The sequence below is a fragment of the Struthio camelus genome, chromosome 8, assembly GCF_040807025.1.
Source record: "Struthio camelus isolate bStrCam1 chromosome 8, bStrCam1.hap1, whole genome shotgun sequence".
Classification (NCBI taxonomy): Eukaryota; Metazoa; Chordata; class Aves; order Struthioniformes; family Struthionidae; genus Struthio; species Struthio camelus.
In genome coordinates, this window is record NC_090949.1 from 4,570,964 (window position 1) to 4,591,336 (window position 20,373).

Sequence of the window (20,373 nt, forward strand, 5' to 3'; positions counted from 1 at the left end):
CCTTAGTGCCCAACCAAGGCAACGAGTGATTCGTCATTACTGCTGTCCTCAGAGAGGCCGAAGCTACATACTTCTCTCCTTCCACGTGAGATAATTAACTTTAGATTTTCTTCCTAAAAGCTGTCGGTTAAGATAGCTCCAGAAGAACAGGAGAGCTGCGTCCAGCCCAAGTGACTACTCGAACAAGAGGCAAATCTTACAACTGAGACAGACCCACATCAGTTTGAACTTCCACACAAAGCAAGACTCCAAAGAATCCCAAGGTATAAGGGGTTACAAATATTCAGACTTTATTATAAATAAGAAATACTGTTTTATACATAAAAACTGCAGGTGTTGCATTTTGTTCACCGCCCCAGACAGCAAGACCACAGATTAAGGCAAAAAGCTGAAGTGAAGGCACATACTGAGGGGGCCACAGTCAAGAATAAAGTGATGAAGGAACTGTCACATGTTCTCTGCGACATCTAGCACTCCATCAGCAGCTGTCTCATCATCACATTACGTAAAGAAATAACTGGACTTATACAATGAATAATGGCTGTAATGCAGTAGTGATTAAGAGATTGCTTATAAAGATTTTTTTTTTATTTAAAAATAAAATTCTGTTAAAAACAGCTTAAGAAGACAAAAAAGGGGGGGGGGGAGGGGAGAGCAGGAAACCTTAGGCCTGAGGTCAGCCAGGGCATGCGTGCGTCTTCGCGTCTGCTCTTCCCACAGCCTTGGCAGAGAGGTGACATGGTTAGGAGACAGCCATGCGACCAGAGCAGCCAGCCAGGAAATACTGATGTGAAAGTCCCACAAGTGTAGGTGAACACAGGTAAACTCTCCTCCAAGGGTGGTACTAAGCGTGTTCACAGGCAGGGGGATAATCCCAAGTCAGTTTTTGGTAAAGGAAAAGGGGCACAAGAGAGATACAGGGTTTGCTGGAAACACTCCCCCACCTCTGTCCAGCAGCACTGTTTGGGAAAACGCACTAGGCCTCCCACTAAGTTCTCATTCCTTCCACAGTGGTATTAAGAAGATCCCAAATTCGGTTCTCGGATCACCTCAACATTGGGTCTAGCCTCTAAACAGCGCTGCGGCTCCTCACAGTCCAGCTGCAAACCCACAGCCACCCCCCACCCCACATACATCAGCGTAACAGTACTTCCATAACCGAGACCCACAGAACCGGTTCCTACGAGCTACGCGCTTCAGGGTCTGTCGGGCGTCCGGGGCTGGCTTTGGAAGGAAGGCCAGGGAGCGGCCCATCACTTGACTGCATCAACAGGCAAGCTGGTTATTGCTAATACCACACAAAATAGACACTGAGAACATGAGGGAGGAAAGGGAGCGGGAGCCCAGGTAGGGGGGATACCTAGCTCTAAAGGAACAGACGACAGAAGTAATACATGCTGCATGTGATGTGATGGTTACGGGGGAAAGCACGGAGAGGAGGACAGGCTGTGCCACTCTGGAAATATGGCTGAGTATATTTACACACACACACATACACACACACACACACAAAAGAGACTTCCTCACTCTATAATCATGATAAAAAACAAAACAAAAAAAAAAATCACATTCACACAAAAAATATAAATTTGAAATAATTAATAGCACCAGTGTGTGTCAGATAATAATTTCTTCCCCGCTACGCAAACGTACAAAGTTGCATAGTGTTTAAGTATATATATATTTATATATATTGGATCTCAAAGAGGAGAGAGATGGGGCTGTCCGACTGGAACTAACGAGGAAACTGCAGAGCGTGTTCCCTTCTCAGATGAGGGTTAAAAGGAGGAGTGAAAGCTTCCCCACCACTGCGTCCCAACAAGACAGATTAAGTAGCTGGGAATGGAAGACACTAACTGGAGAAGAACTCTACAGGGGAGGCAGTAGTAGCTATGTGAAGTACTGTGAGTGCAGAATTGCCACCAGAGCGAGGCCTGAACTCTCTGTGCTGCAGTATTTTAAGATGACCAGGTGATCTGCAGGTAAAAAGAAAGAAGGGCACTAGTAAACTTTGGCTCTTTCCATCAGGTTAAAAACGGACAAAAGGCAAGATGAACACCAGAAAAAATAAAAATGCTACTATCCTCCTCCAGGAAGAAGACGGGGACAAACACCTCTTCATTTACATCTTCAAACCCTCTTTCTCCCCACCCGAAGACATTCAACTTAAAGTTCAGGCCAGCTGTCAGAGCTCTCTGGATGGCAGGTTTTTTTTTTTTTTTTAAGCTAGACTTCTGCTGCTTTAAAAAAAAAAAAAAAAATCTGTCAATTAGTCATTTCTGTTCTAAAAAGATCCTCTGGCAATTCCATCGCAACATCTACAGATGGGAACTCATTTGATCACTTGCAGACTCCTCAGCCTGGACTACCTGACAGGTAGCTGCTTACAGACTGGACGTAACATTTCTGCTCCACAGGCCAAGAGTAGCGCTGGCAAGTCCTATCACTCCATCTTATTATCCCATCTTCCCAAAACGCTCCTCTCAGAGGCTGCGTTTTTCTCAGAGCAATGCATCATTATAGAAAGCATTTCAGAAAGCGGCTTAGAATATATTTTTTAAAAGGCTACCAATGCTTTTGATTGGCCACTAGTTAACATTTAAAAAAAAATTCACAGGGTTAGAAGTGGAGGAAAGGGATCTGAATGAGTGCAGCTATACTGGCCATTACAGTAATACTTTGGTAGCCAACCCCCTTCCTTCATAGGAACAGAGCGCTCTGGGACCAAGGATTTTACATAAAGTCGAGGGGAGAAGAGAGGAGAGAAAGTAGAGTTAGTTTTGCCTTGTTGTATACAGCTCACATGGTTATTTCCGAACCATAGTATAAAGAGTCCAGAACATCTTTCATCTTTATGCTAATCAAAGGGAAACCGTGTCTGAGAAAGGGGCAAAGGTGGAGTGCTCAGGAAGACAATTTATATAAAACCCCTTTGATGCCCAAAGACGGATATTTAATTTGCTTCTCTTTTAAAACTTTTCAACTTATCCTGATTTGGAAAGAAAACTGTGACTGCGAGCAGCAAAGAGTTGGGGATTTGAAGAAGGTAATGTGTTAAGGCACTCCATAGCCAAACAATTGCTCCACCAGTCACTGGGGGAACCCACCCCCACCCCCAGTGCACCCTTAGGGTTTCTCAATGGACGGGGTGTTAAAACAGCCAGACGGCAAGGTCTTCTTGATGTCTTCCAGGTTGCTAATGTCTTTCAGGATTTCCTCAATGTCCCTGTTGTAGGCCTGTATCGCATCATCTTGCTTCCTGGCTTCTCTCTCAAGGAAAGACACTTTCTGGTCCAGGTCGCTGTCTTTCATCTGATCTTTGGCACTGTTCAGGGTACCCTCAATCTCATTCAGTTTGTTCAAGTCCACTGTCTCCAGTTGCCCTGAAAAGCCAGAAACAAACAGTGAAGTCCATGAAAACGCCTCTGACACACAGTTTTCCGGTGCTTACACAACAGAGCCCAAATTACGGACAAGCGGGCTGAGATCTTCAACGGACCATCCTTGCATTAAAAAACAGGACCAATCGAATGAGTGATACCTTCAGTGCCTCAACAACGGTCCTAAAGCTTGCTGTGCAACGTTCAGTGCTGCCCTTCTGCGAACTTGAGGCGATCTCAGAAAAAACACCTAACTAAAGCACAACAACATGATCTCTAGAACTTAACGGACCCATCTGATTCCTAGCATGTCATCTGCAGCAAAGCAGCCGCGCTAAACCAGTTGCACCTACTTCCATGTCAAGCAGCAAGAAAATACTCCAAGGCATGCGTATTCAGAAACCAAGTAAGGGCAGGAGTGCAGCAGTCTTACCTAGTTGATCCAGAAGGTCATTAATGACAGCAAGCAAGCTATTTACAGAGTTCTTCGCTTTTCTTGCATTGTCTTCTGCCTCCTGGGCAGCCTGCGAGGCCTATAAGGAGAAAGAATGACAGCACAACAAAGGCAGTAGGGATTACGAAAGCATTGCCTCCCCTCTTCACGTACGTGCCGCATCAGTGAAGCCTCACATACGTATCCCTGGTTCCTCTCTATGATAAAACTCCTGTGCCAAGATCTCTGTCAAGAGTTCCGGTGAAGAAAGACAACTTTCAAATCATCAGTTTTCCATAAGGAGGGATGCGATTCCCTGATAACAGGGCCGGATTTTGCAGGAGAACATCAGAACGACGGAATCATTGGGGCTACAATCAGGTTTCGGTTCAGAGAAAAGATAAGTGTTACGTTAAGAAAATTGGCTTTCAAAGTCCAGCAGTGAACCTATGCTAACACTACTAGAGAAACTCCTTTTCTAGTCTCATGTTTTCCACCCTACTTAAAACCTGGAAGAGAGAGAATAGTAACTGGAAGCAGTGCTGTCTTTGCAAGAGGGCAGCGGCGGGGAGGAAAAAAAAAAAAAAAAAAATCCATCTCCAGGATAGTAAGGAGACAGTACCTTCTCACTACTGCAGTCAGCTGTTAGAACTACTTACCATGCCTGCCATCATCATATCCTGATCAGCATCATCTTGTTTCCGCTTCAGCTCTTTTTCTGCATCTTGCAGTTGCTTCATCATGTCATCCACTTCTCTGGCCAGTCCCGTCACATCAGAGAAAGTCTTGTCAGCTTCAGCTTTGGTAGCAGCAGCATTCTGCAGTCAACACAGGGGAGAGGATCAAAAAAAGTGGGGAAGGTGCAGAACGTTCTTCAACCCTTTTCATCATAATGCACCAATTTCCTATCATGCCACATTTTGCGTTCCCTGATGGGATATAAAGTTCAAATACAATTCAACAACAGTAGGTCTCACAGCAGCTTGGCAGGACGAATGTGTATGCATGCACCAGGAAATACTGGAATGGAGGAATTGGCTCAATTAAATGCCAGTACCTCAGGAGGGCTGATTCCAAAACTGCTAGTGACTCACCTTCTGAACAGAGCTGGCGATTTTCTCAGCATCATCTGCTTTAGCCTTGGCTTCCCGGGCATCAGCAGCAGCATTGCCGAGCGCCAGCTCTGCCTGGCGTGTCTTATTGTTGGCTTCAGCTATCGTCTGGGTAATGGCAGGAATCTTCTTCAGTGCCTCCTCAGCTGCTGTTTTATTATCATTCACTCGTTTATCAAAATCTGAAAAAGGGCAAAACAATTTCACCGCTTACTTCAAGAGAGCCTTGGGATGCTTCTTTGACCAAGCTACCCAGGCTATGCTACCCTGAAATGACAGTGAAAGAAAGCAAACTAGGATATGGGAGTGCTGTTACCTTTGCTATCTTAATACCCTTCAGGGCAGGATTAGCGTCAGCGTATATGAAAAGTTTACCATGAAGCAAAGGCAATGATCACGCACGGCATCCTGCAAAAAACCAGCAGCAGTAGTTGCTGAACAAGAAGGCTTGCAGCTCTCCCTAGCAAATGTCCTCCGATGCTAAATATGGAAGTTGCACAAAAAGTACATTTCTGGTCATTGAAAGGATTTCTGTTTCTTCTTAAAAAAAGAAAAAACAAAAAAAACCCTAAAAAATACACCCTCCAAAGACACACACACAAGAAGAAATCATCTAATGCTTAACTACTGGCAATAGCATGAACCATTAGCCAAGATGCCCTACTGGAGACAGACCGGTCAAACAAATTCAACGAGTCACTATAAGTTCTTTTCCTATACCTTTCAGGTTGCTGAGAATGGTATTGGCCTCCTCTAACGTGCCATTTCCCTTCCGAGCAGCTTCTTCAGCCAGAGCTTTCGCTGCATCAGCTCGAGCCAGGAGCTGGTCTGCAGTCTGGAAAGACATGACATATATCAACATATTCTTATATCCTCTTGAGAGTGACCACCTCGGCATATCAAAATGCATCACCTAAACAGCCTGAAACACCAATGCAATACAGAACAGCGTTCATCCTCAAGTTCACTTCCTCTGAAACCATGTAAATTTAGCTCCTTTACTTACACTGCCCTGAATACAAATAAGATGGCACACCTAGCAAACACCCCTAACTCCCTAAATATAGCCTCAATGCCGCTGTTTTTACCAGCTTCTTGCATCTCCTCTCCAGGACCTACTTTTCAATATTCTCATAAGTAATAAGCAGCGCTGAGATTGAATAAGACCGAATCTTTCGTATCTGGTCAGTTACTTGCTTTCCTTTGTTTTTTCCAGGGGGAAAAAGTCTGCAAAAAACACAACTGACCTGCTGTTCCGTCTTCCCTTTCTCCAAGAGGTTCTTCACTTCCAGCTCTTTTCCTTTCATGTCTTCTCTCAAGTCCTCATAATCTTTCAGCTTCCTTGCAATTAGCTGATCCAACTCCTCTGCTTCCTTCTTGATCTTATTTGCTTCATTCTGCATGTGGAGATCAGAAACAAAAGCGGATTTTCTGAACATTACGAACATCAAAGAATTTCTGAACAGGTGGCAACCACTGTGTAGTTTCTCATGTTCAAAACAGGCAGCATCTATGATAGGTTCCCTTCTCTTATGACTAGAACTGTAACCCTGCATCACCAAGGCTTTCAAAGTCCTGAATACCACCAGGGTCAGTACAAAGACGGAGGATAGAAACATCTTTGTGCATACAAAAATCTACTCTGCTGTCATGAGCAAAGGAGAGGGAATAAATCTACAGAGTTTAGACGGGACTGAAATTCTTGCACTTTTCAGTTCCAGTCAAGATGTTTGATAAATTTGACCTTTTCTTATTGACCTTCAAATTTGACATTTGACCTTTTTTTTCCTTCCTTCACAGACTGGGGGGGCTGGGTAGGGAGGTAAAAGCTTAGGTACACAAACGTGCCTTGTGAGTATACTGACAAGAGTTCCACAGATTATTTTTAAGTAGAGAAACATTAACAAAGTGCAGACAACATTTGTCAGTGACTTATCACACTGCTCTAACGCTTGCCATCGCTGATCTTTGGGGCATGCTATGCATCATGCTTCACTCATTTACCTCTAGCCCTGTGGAATCCACAGTAGGCAGACTGGTGAGATTAGCGTAGATCTGCAAGGCCTTGTTCCCAGCTTCCTCTGCTTCCGCAAGTACTTTGTTTGCCTGTTCCTCTAGATCGCGAGAAATGTTTCTGGCTTGATTATACCTAAAAAAGGAAAGAAAAAAAAACCCCACAAAATAACAAACCACTATGATTCTTTTTCTGCAGAATTAAAAATACTAAGGGAGTAGAGAGGCTAAAACACTGAAAGACAGCTCTCAAAATCCAAAGCATAAATGTTAGATAAGGCATCTTAGCGCTCTACTCTACTCTAAACCCTGGAAATAAAACCTGCTTTCTGTTACTGACTCACTTCAGGTTGAGCTCATCAATGTCATTTGCAGTTTGGTTCTCTCCAGCCAGGGCCTTCAACAGCAGTTGATATGCTTCTGAGGAAGTATCATTTGCTGCCTTGGCTATACGCACAATATCATCAGCTTCTTGCTGGTGCCTAGACAGCATTACAAAAGAAAAATAATTCCATTACAATTATGAACTAGCAGCTTCTATTCTCAATTCTAAGATTTTGTTTTCTCCTACTTTTCCTTTTTTTACCCAGATTTGTGCAGCTAAAATATTTACAATGGAGAGGTGTTGTTTGAGACAGTCTCTGCAACCAAGGGCGTCGCTACTTCAGCGGTGCCCACAATATCAGCAAGGCACTGCTATAGTTCTACACGTCTCTAGCTCAGAGATCTAGTGCTTGCCCTCATTCCTACTGATGTACAGCTGCATACCACAGGCCACTACACCTCCTCTACAGCAATGGAACATCATTAGAAACAATGCCAAACCGTCTCCCATTCAGCCACAGGAAGCGTGTCTCATATCAAGCAAATCAAATTGCACTTCCCTTTTCCAGGGAAAAACAGGGCCCTGACGCGGACTGCGAATATCATGTCTTGCCACAGCCTACCGTTCAGCCAGTTTACGGGCCTCTTCTGCCAGAAGAGTCATGTTGTTAGGGTCACCACTTGATTCCGGGGGTGTAATGGACTGGAAGGAAAACAAACAAACAAAAAACACACAAAGACATTTCTTAACACCGCTCTTCCATCTTTTATTCATTAACACTTTAAATATTCATTGTCATGATCTAAAAGCTTAAACAGGTGTCTGACCTACTTTTCACTTCTCTATACAATTTTCCTTAAGCCCATGTGGTTTCTACCAGTTACCCCTCACAATCAAATGTTTGCTTTTTATTTAGGGTTTAAGTAGATTCCTTTGAGCAGGGGCTAAAAGTCAAAAAAATAAAGAAATAAAAATAAAAAAAATTAAAAGATCAACCACCCATCCTCCCCAAACTAATCTTCCATGATCTTGGGAAGGAGAAAAGGTATCTCCACAGCAAACTTGTTTTGAGAGAGAGCACACGCACGAATGCGCAAAGCAGCATATGCAGGGAGCGCAGAAAACAGGTTTTCTCCCAGAAAGAGAAGACACTGCGCTATCACGTCAGGTGTCCCCACCACACTCACCACGTTGTCAGCTGCCATCTTCGCCTTCTCAAGCATAGTGGAAGCTAATCCGATCAGGTCCTCGGTGTCCTCCACCCGCTCCCGGGCTTGCTCTGCGAGGCTCTCTGTCTCCCGCACCGTGTTCTGGATGTTCTGCAGCCTGCTGAGCTGACTCACTAGCGTGCTGTTGATGTCTTTCAGACGGTCCATGAGGCCCTGATCTACATCTGAAACATATGACATAAAATGGAGGAAGCAAAATTAATTACAGCAGGAAGAGAAGTTACAGCAGCAGCTTACCACTGTAGGCAACATGTGGGTAGGTTAATCCCCTATTGAAAGGGGACTAGCAAAATCATTTACTAAGTCGGCCAGCTAGCTTGAGATCAAAGTCATCATCAGAATGTGCATAAAATATAAGAAATGAAGAGTCATTAACTACTAATAAGACAACCCTGCTGGGCGTTTTAACGGACACCAGTGGGGGATTGTGTGTTCAGAATCATGTTATGCCTCTGTCTTTGATAAAGAAGGCAGAGCTCTCAAGAGGTACGAGACATCTACTTTCCCAAATCTCTTTTAGCTCTACTCCTAACAAGGCAGGCAAACATGAGAAACAGCAGACTATATGTTACCCTCCCCTTCAGGCAAAAGCGAATGGTGGCCCCCAAGCCACACACAGTTTCCATAGTCTCCATATAGAGCAGCTACATAATAGCAAACCTATTGCAAACTCCTCCTCAAACCAAAGAAATGACAAAAGCTGGCAAAACAGAGGATCCAGCCTCGGTTCTTCAGGCTGTAGGACATATCAACCCAAAATTCTAGACCACCAGGTAACTCCCCATAACGTTGCCTTAATAATGGAGCCATAAAGCACAACGAGTAACCAGAGCGGAAATAATTTTTTTTGTTTTGTTTCTAAGTGGGAGAATTACTAATAGCTGCTGTGCAAGCAGAAGTCTGCATGCTCCCAAAACTAATATTTTTCACAAGTATGTTGCCTTGACCTTGCAGCACATCCTATGTGTTGAACGTGAACATTTAACACATTTCAAAAATACATTAGAACTACTTATCAAATAGAAAAACACAAATAGGTACCACAGGTGCACACAGCTTCCCATTAGCGTAGCTTTTGCATTTAGCTTGCCTTTTGCTCAGGAAAGAGGTAGAAAGCAAGATTTAAAAAAAAAAAAAAAAGAAAAAAGAAAAAAAAACAACAAATCACAAAATCTGATCCATTCCCTCACCTTTCTACCAATACTCACCCTCCTATCCGCTCTATAGGATGTTATCTAAGCGCAGGTGCCAAGCAGGCAGCATAAAGCTACCCCAGCTAAAACCAAGAAGAATTTCACTCATCATTCCCATCAGTGGAAATCTTCCCAAGCACATATCTGATGGGCATACGAGACCTGGGCGGATGCTGAACGCACGCTTTGTGCTGACTCAGCCTGCCACCTCTGAACCACTCCATACAGCCCTGGCACTCCGAAGCCCCAAACCCAAGCGGGGTGAGAAGGTACACAGGAGCGTGCACTGGCTCTTAGACTTCAAATCCAATCACCCATGACCGATCTGTTCGGCCTGCATTAGTACACGTGGCTGATGCGTTTATTCCGTCTGCTTACCTAGGAGACGCAGCCCTCCTCTGGCACACCTGGTTATATTTACACCGCTTGATCAGTTCCAGCAGTACAGCACAAGCAGGCATGAAGCAATCTGTCCTTCCAAAACACCTGCCAGCAGCAAACCCTACAAGTTCAGCTTCCCTGGAAACGTGAGTACCAAGGGCAGATCACACCTGATCTCTCTTCCCTATGCTGACTTCCCACAAACAGCGAGGTTCTGATTACCACAGATCCCCATGAGCAGGGAAGGGATTAGGTTAGTAATGGGATGTAGACCATGGCTCTGTTCCTCAGGGCACAGCAGAGCTTTTTCCCCGTTTCCCAAAAAGGGGACAGCTTTTTCCGAAGTGGTGTCAAATTAGTGAACGAACTCCCAGAGGAGCAGTGAGAGACCACCTGTTACTGCAAAACCTAAGGAGTCTTCAATTTGCTCCTCTCCAGAACGCTTATACATTGAAAAAAACCCTAACTACAAAACACTGTCACACTGCTTAATGCCCTGTTCACAGACATCCTACAGTAAAAGGTGACAGTACAAGAAACTCTCTGAAGCAGAGTTTAACAAGAAAAGTCACTTGTCCTTGAACTATGATCAGTAGCTGAAACAGATAGCTTCAAGGCACCACAATAACACTTTTCAGAACATTATAAATTGTATGGTGGGATAATTAAGCTTGCCAGTAGGTTTTCAAAGTTTTCATTCTGGTCACTGATGATATCCGAACAAGAAATGCTTTATCCCAAGATTTCTGGAAAAGTTCATAAGCAGCTTAAGCTGCATTTGCTACGGGTGAAAGCTGCAAAAGCACACAGAGACACAGCTGCCTGTGTACTAGAGAAGTCTTCAGCTTGCTTATACAATGCTCATACAGTAAAGTAGTAAAAAGCTCCTTTGCATCTGGAAAAGAAGATAACACATAACACTGACTGCTCTGAACAGAGCTAGAGGCAGATCTTTATTTTGCATATATTAGAGACCGCTAGGAGAACAACAGGGGAAAAAAAACAGCCGTCGTTGTTTGGATAACAACGCGTAATGTCTCAGTGGTATTTGAAATATCTGTCTGTCCGGACGCATGCACAGTATAGGCTTGAAGTAAAAAGCTCTGCGTCCTCAGGGAGCAGGAACATAAAGTAAAGAGCTAATTTCATGTCATTCCGCATCTGATCAGTTCAACTTACCTTTGCTGTTCTGTGCTTCTTGGAGCAAATCCATAACATCTCTTTCTGCCTGCTTTAATCTCTCTTCAAAGGCCTGATCAGTTACAGTTTCTTCTCCTGTACCAAGGTTTGCTATAAGGTTTTCTAGCTCCTGCAGCCTCTCTCGCTGCTCTGCCACCTATGTGAAAGGGACAGAGAAGAGATACGGGGCAAACTGCGTTAAAGCTTTCTGATTTCAGCAGGTGTCACTCAGACACTACAGAAAAGCCACTGTATGAGCAGGTATAGTGTGGGCCTGCCTCTTACCAGAGTCTGATATCATCAGCGAGAAACATCAGAAGTACACACTACTGTTTTCCATCGACTGTGGCGGTAACAGCAGGAGACAAACAGAACGCTCACGTTCATGGACTTACCTTGTCTTTTACTAGTCTGTAACACGCAGGACACTCTTGACATCCTGGCCACGACCGATTGTAGAAATAGTTCTCTTCACACTGGTCACAGCGGTTCCCCACAAAGCCTTCCTTACACTCACAGCGACCATTCTCCCTGCACTGCAGGGAGTGTGAACCTTCAGGATCACAGTCACATGCTGCAGGAGAGTTAAATTTCAGTCAAACCAGAAGAGAGGCAGAAATACCCTAAACTGCAGGCCGTTCTGCGTAAAAGCACTACGGCACCAGCACAAGGCTGGAGTCTTGCTCCTGATCTGCACACTTCCACACACGCAGCAGCACACGCTTTCTAGTTAGACCGAATATTCATTTCACGTTAGACAGCATTAGCGGTCTTGCTATTGCCTCTCTGAGGAAGCATTTTAATTTTCCGCCCATTCAATTGTAACCAATTGCAATAAATTTTTCTGCTCTTTAAGGGCAGGGAAATCAGAAATAAGATTTTGGACGATATTGTTTTTGCGTCATGCTAACAAGACGCTACCCCTCAAGACTGAGTCTCTAAGTTAAGGCCATTTCCAGAGTAAAAGCACAGAAATTTAAGAGCGAAGAACAGGACTATTCTGGGACAAGATTCAGAGCAAATATTAGGTATTTACTTCTCTTCGGTGTAAATAAGTCAATACAATCAGAGTTCTTCCAATCTCAAAGAAAAAAAAAACACCAACAACAAACAAACGAAAAACTTGCAGATTAACCCAAAAGATAAGCTATTGCACACAGACCATAATTCACTGTTCAGGGTGTGGATACAAAAACGCTAACTTCTGTTGTGATGAAGAGAGGGACAGTGAAGGGAGAAAGTACTTTCTCAGAAGCAGAGGGAAGGAAAGGCTGGTTGCACAAAGTCCCTCCCGTCTGCCTCGTTCCAGCATCTCAGACTTACGTTTGCAGCCTTCAGGGCTGAATCCAAAGTGGTTGACCTCGCATGCGTCACAACGCTGGCCTGTGATGCCGGGCTGGCACTCGCACTGCCCTGTTCGTATGTCACACTGGCCGTTGGTGGAACCCAGCGCGTGGCAGTCGCACCTAGGGAAGTCAGCCGCATGTTACAGGGTAACACAAACAGGAGGGCATGTGTGAAGCACTTATCTGAAAGAGCCCTAGTGAGAAAAGCCAACGTTTTCCACGCAAAGCAAGCGTCACTTTTCTTGCTCTACTGATGCAGAAGGCAAGGCATCAAGTCTCTGAACTGCTCAAGGTCACTCGGTGCCTGAACTAAAAACAGAATCCAACCGCCCCTGCTACCAACCACCAAGCAATCACATGATCGTTTTCTATTTAAAACCCAGATTTAAAGCTATTTATAAATTAGGCTTTTTGTACACCCATCATAGCTGTTCCTTAACTCCTGTTCTTCCCCACCCTTAGCAGCATCCATGAGGAATACCAGCAGCTTATGACAAACACTTGTACAAAAGCATTAAGACAAAAAATTCCCTGCACCTGGTAAGTGCAGATCCTCCAAACCATGCTCTTTGCCACAAGCAGAGATGGACGTTACCTCTCACAGCCACGTCCGCTCTGGAGGTTATAGAAGCCAGGCTCACAGGCACTGCAGTCCCTCTCAGTGACATGAGAGAGGCACTCGCATTGCCCAGTCACTTGATTGCAACTTGTCTGCTGATTCACCGTGCCATAGGGGTTACAATGGCAAGCTGCAAGAAAAGGAACGGGGAAACGCACATAAACATTAGAAGCTCCTTGTGATGTTAGTACTTGGCTAACCAGAGTCCCCCTAAACAGACCTCAGAGTTTGTGAATTCAAAACCAACTGCAGCCCAGCCCGCACACCGCGCTATTTTTTGTTTTGATGACAGTAAGTATGCTACAACTACAAGTGTTTTAGCCATCTACAATCACCAAACCATAATAAACCACTAATTATTCCTGAAACCCCTGAATACAGCAACAAAACATGACCTTTCTCCTGACACATCACTGCAAAAAGGCAGCTCTCTGGGACAAAAGAAATTCTTCAACAAACGGCTCTTACCTCTGCACTTGTCTGCAGGATTGGAAGCCAAGGGGTTCCCAAAGAAGCCCTCTTTGCAGCGGTCACAGTAGAAGCCAGCCGTGTTGTAGATACACTTCAGGCATTCACCTGTGTGGCGGTTACAGTTCCCCACGGCATTGGGATCAATGTTATCATTGCATTGGCAGAGACGACAAGGCCTCACAGCACCATTTTCACCCAGCGGGTCTCCAAAATAGGCATCGTCACACAACTCGCATCTTTTACCTGGGACATGACAAAGACGCATATGCTACAGCATAAGGCCTTTTGCTACAGTCTCACCTGAACTCCCTTTACAGCCCTTTCTGAAAAGGGAAACTCTTGGGCATATTTGCTTTTTATCTTTGCGACAGGAACGGACAGGTACACGGGACTGCAGATGAATTCTTCCCAACCTTTAGCGTTTGGGCTGCTTTTGCATCGTCAGACTGAACTGGAACCTTGGCCATTATGAAATACTTCAGCTCCCCCTCTCCCTCCCTCCCAGCCATCCACGGTAAATCCTATTTGTTGTAATTTGTTGTTAACTTAAAAGTCAAAGCAGGCAGACAGAATTGCACAAGGCATTACAGCTACAGGAAGCCATATTGCCAACAAGATAGCCAAACAATCCCATACGGGAGCCTGACAATTTGCCAAACCCTCCTTGGGCAGGCACCAAAGCATTTATTTCAGCAGTTTTCTAATTCTGTGCCTCTCCATAGTAATGGGTGACCTTCATCCGTTCCACCTCTCAAGAATCTTTCATGGGAGAAGTACAGAAATCTTATTAAAGATATGACCTGGGGATGATATGCTTTGTGCCTGACGCAGAACTTGTTCTAAGCATCTGAAGCATTTACAGGTATTCTGTACTGTGGACTCCTTCAGGCCAGGCATAAATCCAGCAGAAAAGCCTGGAAGCTGCCAATCATTTTAAGTCTTATTTGCTGGTTGCAGACAAAACAAAAGGCTCTTGTTAACGATTCCGGCATTTGCCCAGACTGCCTAGTTTATCATTGAGAAAAACCATCATTCAGTACCTGTTCACACACTTCTCTATGAAACTGCTGAGAGTATGAATTTGGTCTTGTACTTTCTGATCAGTATTCATGAGTCACTGCAGCCTTTTTCCTTTTTCCAGGGAGGACGTTAGCCCTCCCACGGCGAGCATTCCACAGTGCCTGTCAGGCTGGCAAATGGGAGGCTGGGAGGCGCATCTGCTAATTTTATTTCAGTCTGAGCCACTCTGCTAGCTGTTTCTGACCTATCCTATTTTCTGTCCCACCCCACCCAGCACCAGACAATTAATAGATCTCTATTAGAAGTTAGCATGGGTCACATATGTAGGGCAGAAACTTTCGGACTTTGCAAAGATAAAAACTTTGTTACCCTTTCCTGCTGGAGAGCAGAGCATAAAGAACACAAGTAACCCTGAGCCTCACACCTGATAGAAAATCAGGCTGGGAAAGGGAGAAGCAAACTGGATTGGAATCAGAAGACACAGCAGCTTTCACAGTGCCACTCTCAGCGGTTCAGAGAAGCAGAACTGGCAGAAGAAGCATTTCCACAGGCCTGTGAGATGTAGGGGAAAAAAAGGCCCTTTTGAATAAAGAACACACCTGTAGTACCAGCGGGGCAGTTGGTGCACACAACCTCCCTTGTGCGGGGCACAATGGCACAGCTCGAGCTGCCTGGACACGGACAGGGCTGGCAATCTGAGGCAGTGCCTGCCGTTGCATCTCCGTAATAGCCATCGCTGCACTTCTCACAGTGAGAACCTGCTGTGTTATCCCTGCAATTGCACGCGCCTAGAATAGAGAGGGATATGTTTTTGCTTCTCTTCAGTCACTGCGTTCATCTGACATAAAGCGGAAAGCAGCCCTCTTGTCATTCCCCTCTCTGGCAACCCTTCTTACCCGTCTCTGGCTCACAGGTCTCGCTATGTCCATTGCAAGTACAAGGCACACAGGGACTGTACGGCCCAAGGCTAGGCGTCTCTCTCCGGTAACCAGAGGAGCAGCGCTCACAGAACTGCCCCTCGTATCCTGCCGGACAGGTACAGCTCTCCACCCAGGGTGCCGGCGAGCCGGGCCCAGGGCGAGCACTTGTGATAGTAACATCATCCAGGTGGCCAGCACCTGGAAGGGACGGAGACGGGAAATGCTTTGTAACCACACAGGCCCTTATCAGCGTTTCACCTAATACAACTGAACTGTGTAAGAGACAGACAAACATGTGCTTGCAGTTGATAAGGAAGATCAAGAAGCAAAATTCTCCAAGAAAGTTTAAACAGATAAGAAAAGATGCAATATAGCTTACAAAGGGTAAGTACAGGGCAAGAAAATCAAGAACAACAATCCCTTCGCACGAGGGAGGACAGCAAGCAGAGAGCGCAGCTTACCAAAGATGCTCCAAAAAATACAGAGGAGGAGGCTGAGAACAGAACGTGCAAGAGTAAGTATTGTCAGTTAAAATATGTTACACTTTGCATACATACGGTTTCTATTTCCAAATCAAACACCAAAAATAATTCACGTTTTTTCTAGGGAAGACAAACTAACTCTCCTGCAATTTTATCACATCTTCTCTAACACAGGTTCCGAACACCATGCCTTAAGGCAAACTCTTCAGCTACCGTCTCTCTGCCCCCCTCCCCTCAACTGCTCCTTCCTTTGGCATTGCACAGCTACCTTTCTTCCTCCCAGGCCTTCTCCTCGAGCAGAACTGTGTCTGGATGCAAAATAGCTGCTCTTTACGTTACCGGAGGACGTTTGTGTCAGTGCAGTTAGTTGCTCTCGGGCACTGAGCAGAACCTCAGCTCTGCATATGAGTGGCAGCTGCAACGCTCAGGAGACAGCTTGCTCCGCACACTTCTTCCCCATTTCCTAACCCTACGCTCCTCTTCTACAAACAAACTCCACTTAAAACACTCGTAGCTTCCCCATCTTCCTTAAATGCAAATTCCTTCCTTCGTATCTACTTATTTTGTTCAGACAACCCTTCTTCACGTGCTGTCCAAGGACGCAGATACTTTTGCCTCTCAATAGCGCCCGATTTTCATAAAGCTTCATTATAGGACATTTTCAATCAAGTTCTGCACGTGCAACACTTTTAGGACCTGGTCCTTCCCATTTGGAAGGTCAAGAGGCAACCAGGAAACAGAGGGGAGATAGCTGTCCCAAAATGCAGCAGAAATAGAGACCAAGTATTCTGAAGATTCCCTACATTTCTCCTTCCATTATCCTTCAGAACTCTGTATTCTGTATTTCTACAGATCTAGAAGTGACTGGCTGCGGAACACAGCAAAGAAGCCTATCTGCTCCAAAGAGAAAGATCAGTAGGTGATGAAAGCTTAGCTTCAAGACTCTCAAAGGCAGCAAATTTTTCCACTCCTCCTCCCCAGAAGAAGTTGTTAGGCAAGAAGGCCAGATGAAAAGCAATCGGCACAGACTTTGTCAAACAATTCGCTATAGCTATATATGACCAGGTCCTGCAATAATACAACTCTGAAGCACGGGATAGACAGGTCTCCTTCTCTCCTCTCTCCATAGGTTTGCAATGCTCTGCTCAGCAACTTACTTCTCTCACTGTATGTCCCACGAATCTTGATAGAGGTCAAATTGTGAAGCAGCTTCTGGAACTCAAACGCAGTAAGAGTAGGCCTCCATGGGTAATCTGTGGCCTCATGGAGCCTAGGGAGAAGAGCCACGCATTATTTCCAAAGCTTTTACATGTTAACAGCTGTGCCCTTTTAAAGCATCGTTTCCAACAAGAGCATGCTATTACAACATACTTTGCATATCATTATGCAATGCTACTAAATAGCAAGCTTCAAATCAATCTGATAATTTTTGCTCAAAAGAGCAGTCTTAATGCTATTTGTTTTCCTAAGAGCTTGGAGGCCAGGGTGTACCACAGGCTAGGTTCCAGCTGTAATTCTTTCCTTTCGGTCACAGTGCTTGGAAAGCCCTCTCACCTGAAAGCGTACGTCAGCATGTTCTCACTGGGGTAGGAGTTGCCCTGAGCAATGAGAGGCACTGACGCTCTCAGCCCAGCTCCTTCCAGTACCAGGTCCTCCGCAGAGAGACGAGTGTCCCGTCTGTCAACTCGAAAGGAAAAGGTCAAGTTTTGACCATAACTCAGAACCTGGTTGCCCAAAAACTTGCCTGAAACAGAAACAAACCCTTACAATTAGGAGGCAGAGAACTGAAGGGTTGCGAACAACAATACAGAAAATCTCACTTCTCGAATGACCTACGTGGTGCAACAAAATACATGGGGAAATAGCTGTCCGAGATCACAGAGATATCCTGGGTCTCTGCGCTCCACTGGAGTAAGACTTCTGAGCCATCGCGTTGTTCAGCATGCCACTCATCCTCTCCTGAAAAATCAAATACGCAAGAATCAACACTCTCGGAATACGCATCTTTGTGCGGACTACCCGCATCATACTGCGCACTACTTTTATATAACTAATCTGTTTTAAATGCTGGCACTGACTTTAGAGAGTTTGTACCGCAACTGTGCAAAAGAGCAAGGATAGCAATATCAATAGTCCAATTTAAGCCTATAATCGGAGCGCTGACTTGAACCTTATGAATTTTTTCAAGACTATAAATATTACTCTTTTGGAATTTTGATTTCTAAGGAGCAGGGATGGTAAAAACCTGCAAACACCTAGGATTTGATGAAGTTTCTCAATCCTTAGCTGAAAAGTTTCAGCCTTCATAAAAACTGTTCTCCAGGGGAATTTTTTAATTAAATAATTTCTTTCCAAACGACACAGAATTGAAGCATTCTTACACAGCAAAACGTAAAACTGACTGTATGGAAAACAGAATTTTGTCCAGTTTGCAGATCCAGAAACAACTGGTGTTTTAATTCCAGAGCCACGTAACTCAAAAAAAATCTAAAACATTCATAATCCTTCTCAATCATAAATTCTGATTTCATTCTAAAATTGAGAAAGTGTCCCCTTCCCAGCACTTTTTTCCGCGTGTGTGTGTGTGTGTGTGTGTGTTTTGTTTAAGGGTTTACACCTACAACACTCCCTTGCAACTGTACTGTGTACGTAGACACAACGTGCAATAAATGTCTGAGGTCAAACCTGTGAACTCATTCTTCCCCAAGTGAATAAACATGCTGAAGACTGGGAAGCTCCTGTTAATTTCAATAACAACTCAGCACTTCTGAAAAAGAGATCCTGTACCTGGCTACTCAAAGTTTGAAGCGCTACACAAGGAGAAAGGAACAGAAGGTTTTTGTTTATGACATGAGTCTACAGTCCAATTTAAGATACAAAGGAAGGCTCAATTTTACCAAACTGGAAGTCAGAAGTGATGCTGTAGATACTGTAACCAACGGCATTGGTGCAGACTGAAGAGTGTCCAAAACAGAAGCAGGGAGTACAGCCTCTTGGATTTGACGGATCCAGATTGAAAAATCCAGGTTTGCACCTGGAGACGTGAAAGAAAAAAGTTCATTTCCCTGATGTCTATTCCAGGCCACTGCCTGTATGCTTCTCAGTCTTCAAACAAAGCCACAGGAGGAGAAACTCACCTCTCACAGTTGAATCCTTCAACATTGTCCTTGCAAGCACATCGTCCTGTTTCAATGTTGCAGTCATCTGTGCTGCCGGCAGAATTGCAAGAACAGGGCCTGAAAAAGTCAGGAGAAAAGACAATTCATTAAGAATCACACAGAAAACTCGCAGGAAAAAAGGACATAGTTTTCCTTTCAGAGACTTGTTCCTTTGTCTCAGAGCAGCAGCCCCTCTTACCTGCACCCAGCCTCAGAGAGGGAGTGGAATCCCGGCTGGCACCGGTCACACTTATCACCCATCACTCCAGGTTTGCAGCTGCATCGGCCATAGCTATCGCACTGAGTGCTGAGGGAGCCTGTGGGGAAAGGAAGAACAGGGACCTTAGCAGAGCCACAGGACTCCATTACCTGTGATTTTTTAGCTTTATGAAACGGGCAAGGCATACAAGAAGAGAAAGTCTGAAATGTAGCTTCAAGGTTAAAAATAACTGCTTACCTAAAGACTTCCTCTATTTCACATAAAGCCCCTGTAGATGTTTTACCCTAACAGTCCCTGAGGGATGAATCATAGCACAGGATGGTTGAGGTTGGTGGGTTGGAAGGCACCTTTACAGATCATCTAGTCCAGCCCCTGCTGCTCAGACAGAGTCACGTAGAGCAGGCTGCCCAGGACCATGTCCAGAGGGCTTTTGAACATATCCAAGGATGGAGACTCCACAACCTCTCTGGGTAGCCTTTTCCATATCTAATCTTCCAGAAGGAAACTATTTAGCTTTAAGTATTCTTACCCACTACCTTTTTTATATATAAATATAATTTTAACTTTTCATTGCATTATCCTCACTATTACGTTTGCATGCCTTCTGTTTTTTTTTTTTCCCCCCCCTCCAACGCACCCGTTCTGAGGTGAGCTTCTCTAGGTTTCTTGTGTTCTCCCTACTCACCATCTCCTCTTTGTCAGTGGGTATTCTGATCTCTCCCTTTCATATCTACTCCAATTTTATCCTTTGATTTCCAAGTTGCATTTAAAGATTAAACAGTCTCCTGTGAGGAAAAGGCTGTGTGTTCCACTATTAATCCTAAAAACTTCTATGGCAAAACTCTAACTTTTTTAGCAGGGCATTTTCCTCAAAAATAATACTCTAGTAAAG

The 20,373-nt window shown here is 44.6% G+C and overlaps 1 protein-coding gene across 1 annotated transcript in view; it reads right to left on the bottom strand.

The window, feature by feature from the left end:
- Positions 1 to 264: 264 nt before the first annotated feature.
- Positions 265 to 20,373, bottom strand: part of LAMC1 (laminin subunit gamma 1) — an 83,750-nt gene continuing 63,641 nt past the window's right edge. The window contains exons 6-28 of the mRNA XM_009672839.2: positions 19,461 to 19,578; positions 19,241 to 19,339; positions 19,001 to 19,137; positions 17,940 to 18,062; positions 17,658 to 17,847; positions 17,261 to 17,373; positions 15,598 to 15,819; positions 15,301 to 15,489; positions 13,679 to 13,924; positions 13,187 to 13,340; positions 12,569 to 12,711; positions 11,641 to 11,819; positions 11,246 to 11,402; positions 8,451 to 8,656; positions 7,886 to 7,965; positions 7,283 to 7,420; positions 6,930 to 7,074; positions 6,173 to 6,322; positions 5,646 to 5,760; positions 4,908 to 5,107; positions 4,473 to 4,631; positions 3,814 to 3,913; positions 265 to 3,383 (exon numbers count right to left, since the gene is read on the bottom strand). Coding sequence (XP_009671134.2) covers positions 3,127 to 3,383; positions 3,814 to 3,913; positions 4,473 to 4,631; positions 4,908 to 5,107; positions 5,646 to 5,760; positions 6,173 to 6,322; positions 6,930 to 7,074; positions 7,283 to 7,420; positions 7,886 to 7,965; positions 8,451 to 8,656; positions 11,246 to 11,402; positions 11,641 to 11,819; positions 12,569 to 12,711; positions 13,187 to 13,340; positions 13,679 to 13,924; positions 15,301 to 15,489; positions 15,598 to 15,819; positions 17,261 to 17,373; positions 17,658 to 17,847; positions 17,940 to 18,062; positions 19,001 to 19,137; positions 19,241 to 19,339; positions 19,461 to 19,578 — 3,620 coding nt within the window. The 3' untranslated portion in view covers positions 265 to 3,126. The remainder of the gene's footprint in view (positions 3,384 to 3,813; positions 3,914 to 4,472; positions 4,632 to 4,907; positions 5,108 to 5,645; positions 5,761 to 6,172; positions 6,323 to 6,929; positions 7,075 to 7,282; positions 7,421 to 7,885; positions 7,966 to 8,450; positions 8,657 to 11,245; positions 11,403 to 11,640; positions 11,820 to 12,568; positions 12,712 to 13,186; positions 13,341 to 13,678; positions 13,925 to 15,300; positions 15,490 to 15,597; positions 15,820 to 17,260; positions 17,374 to 17,657; positions 17,848 to 17,939; positions 18,063 to 19,000; positions 19,138 to 19,240; positions 19,340 to 19,460; positions 19,579 to 20,373) is intronic.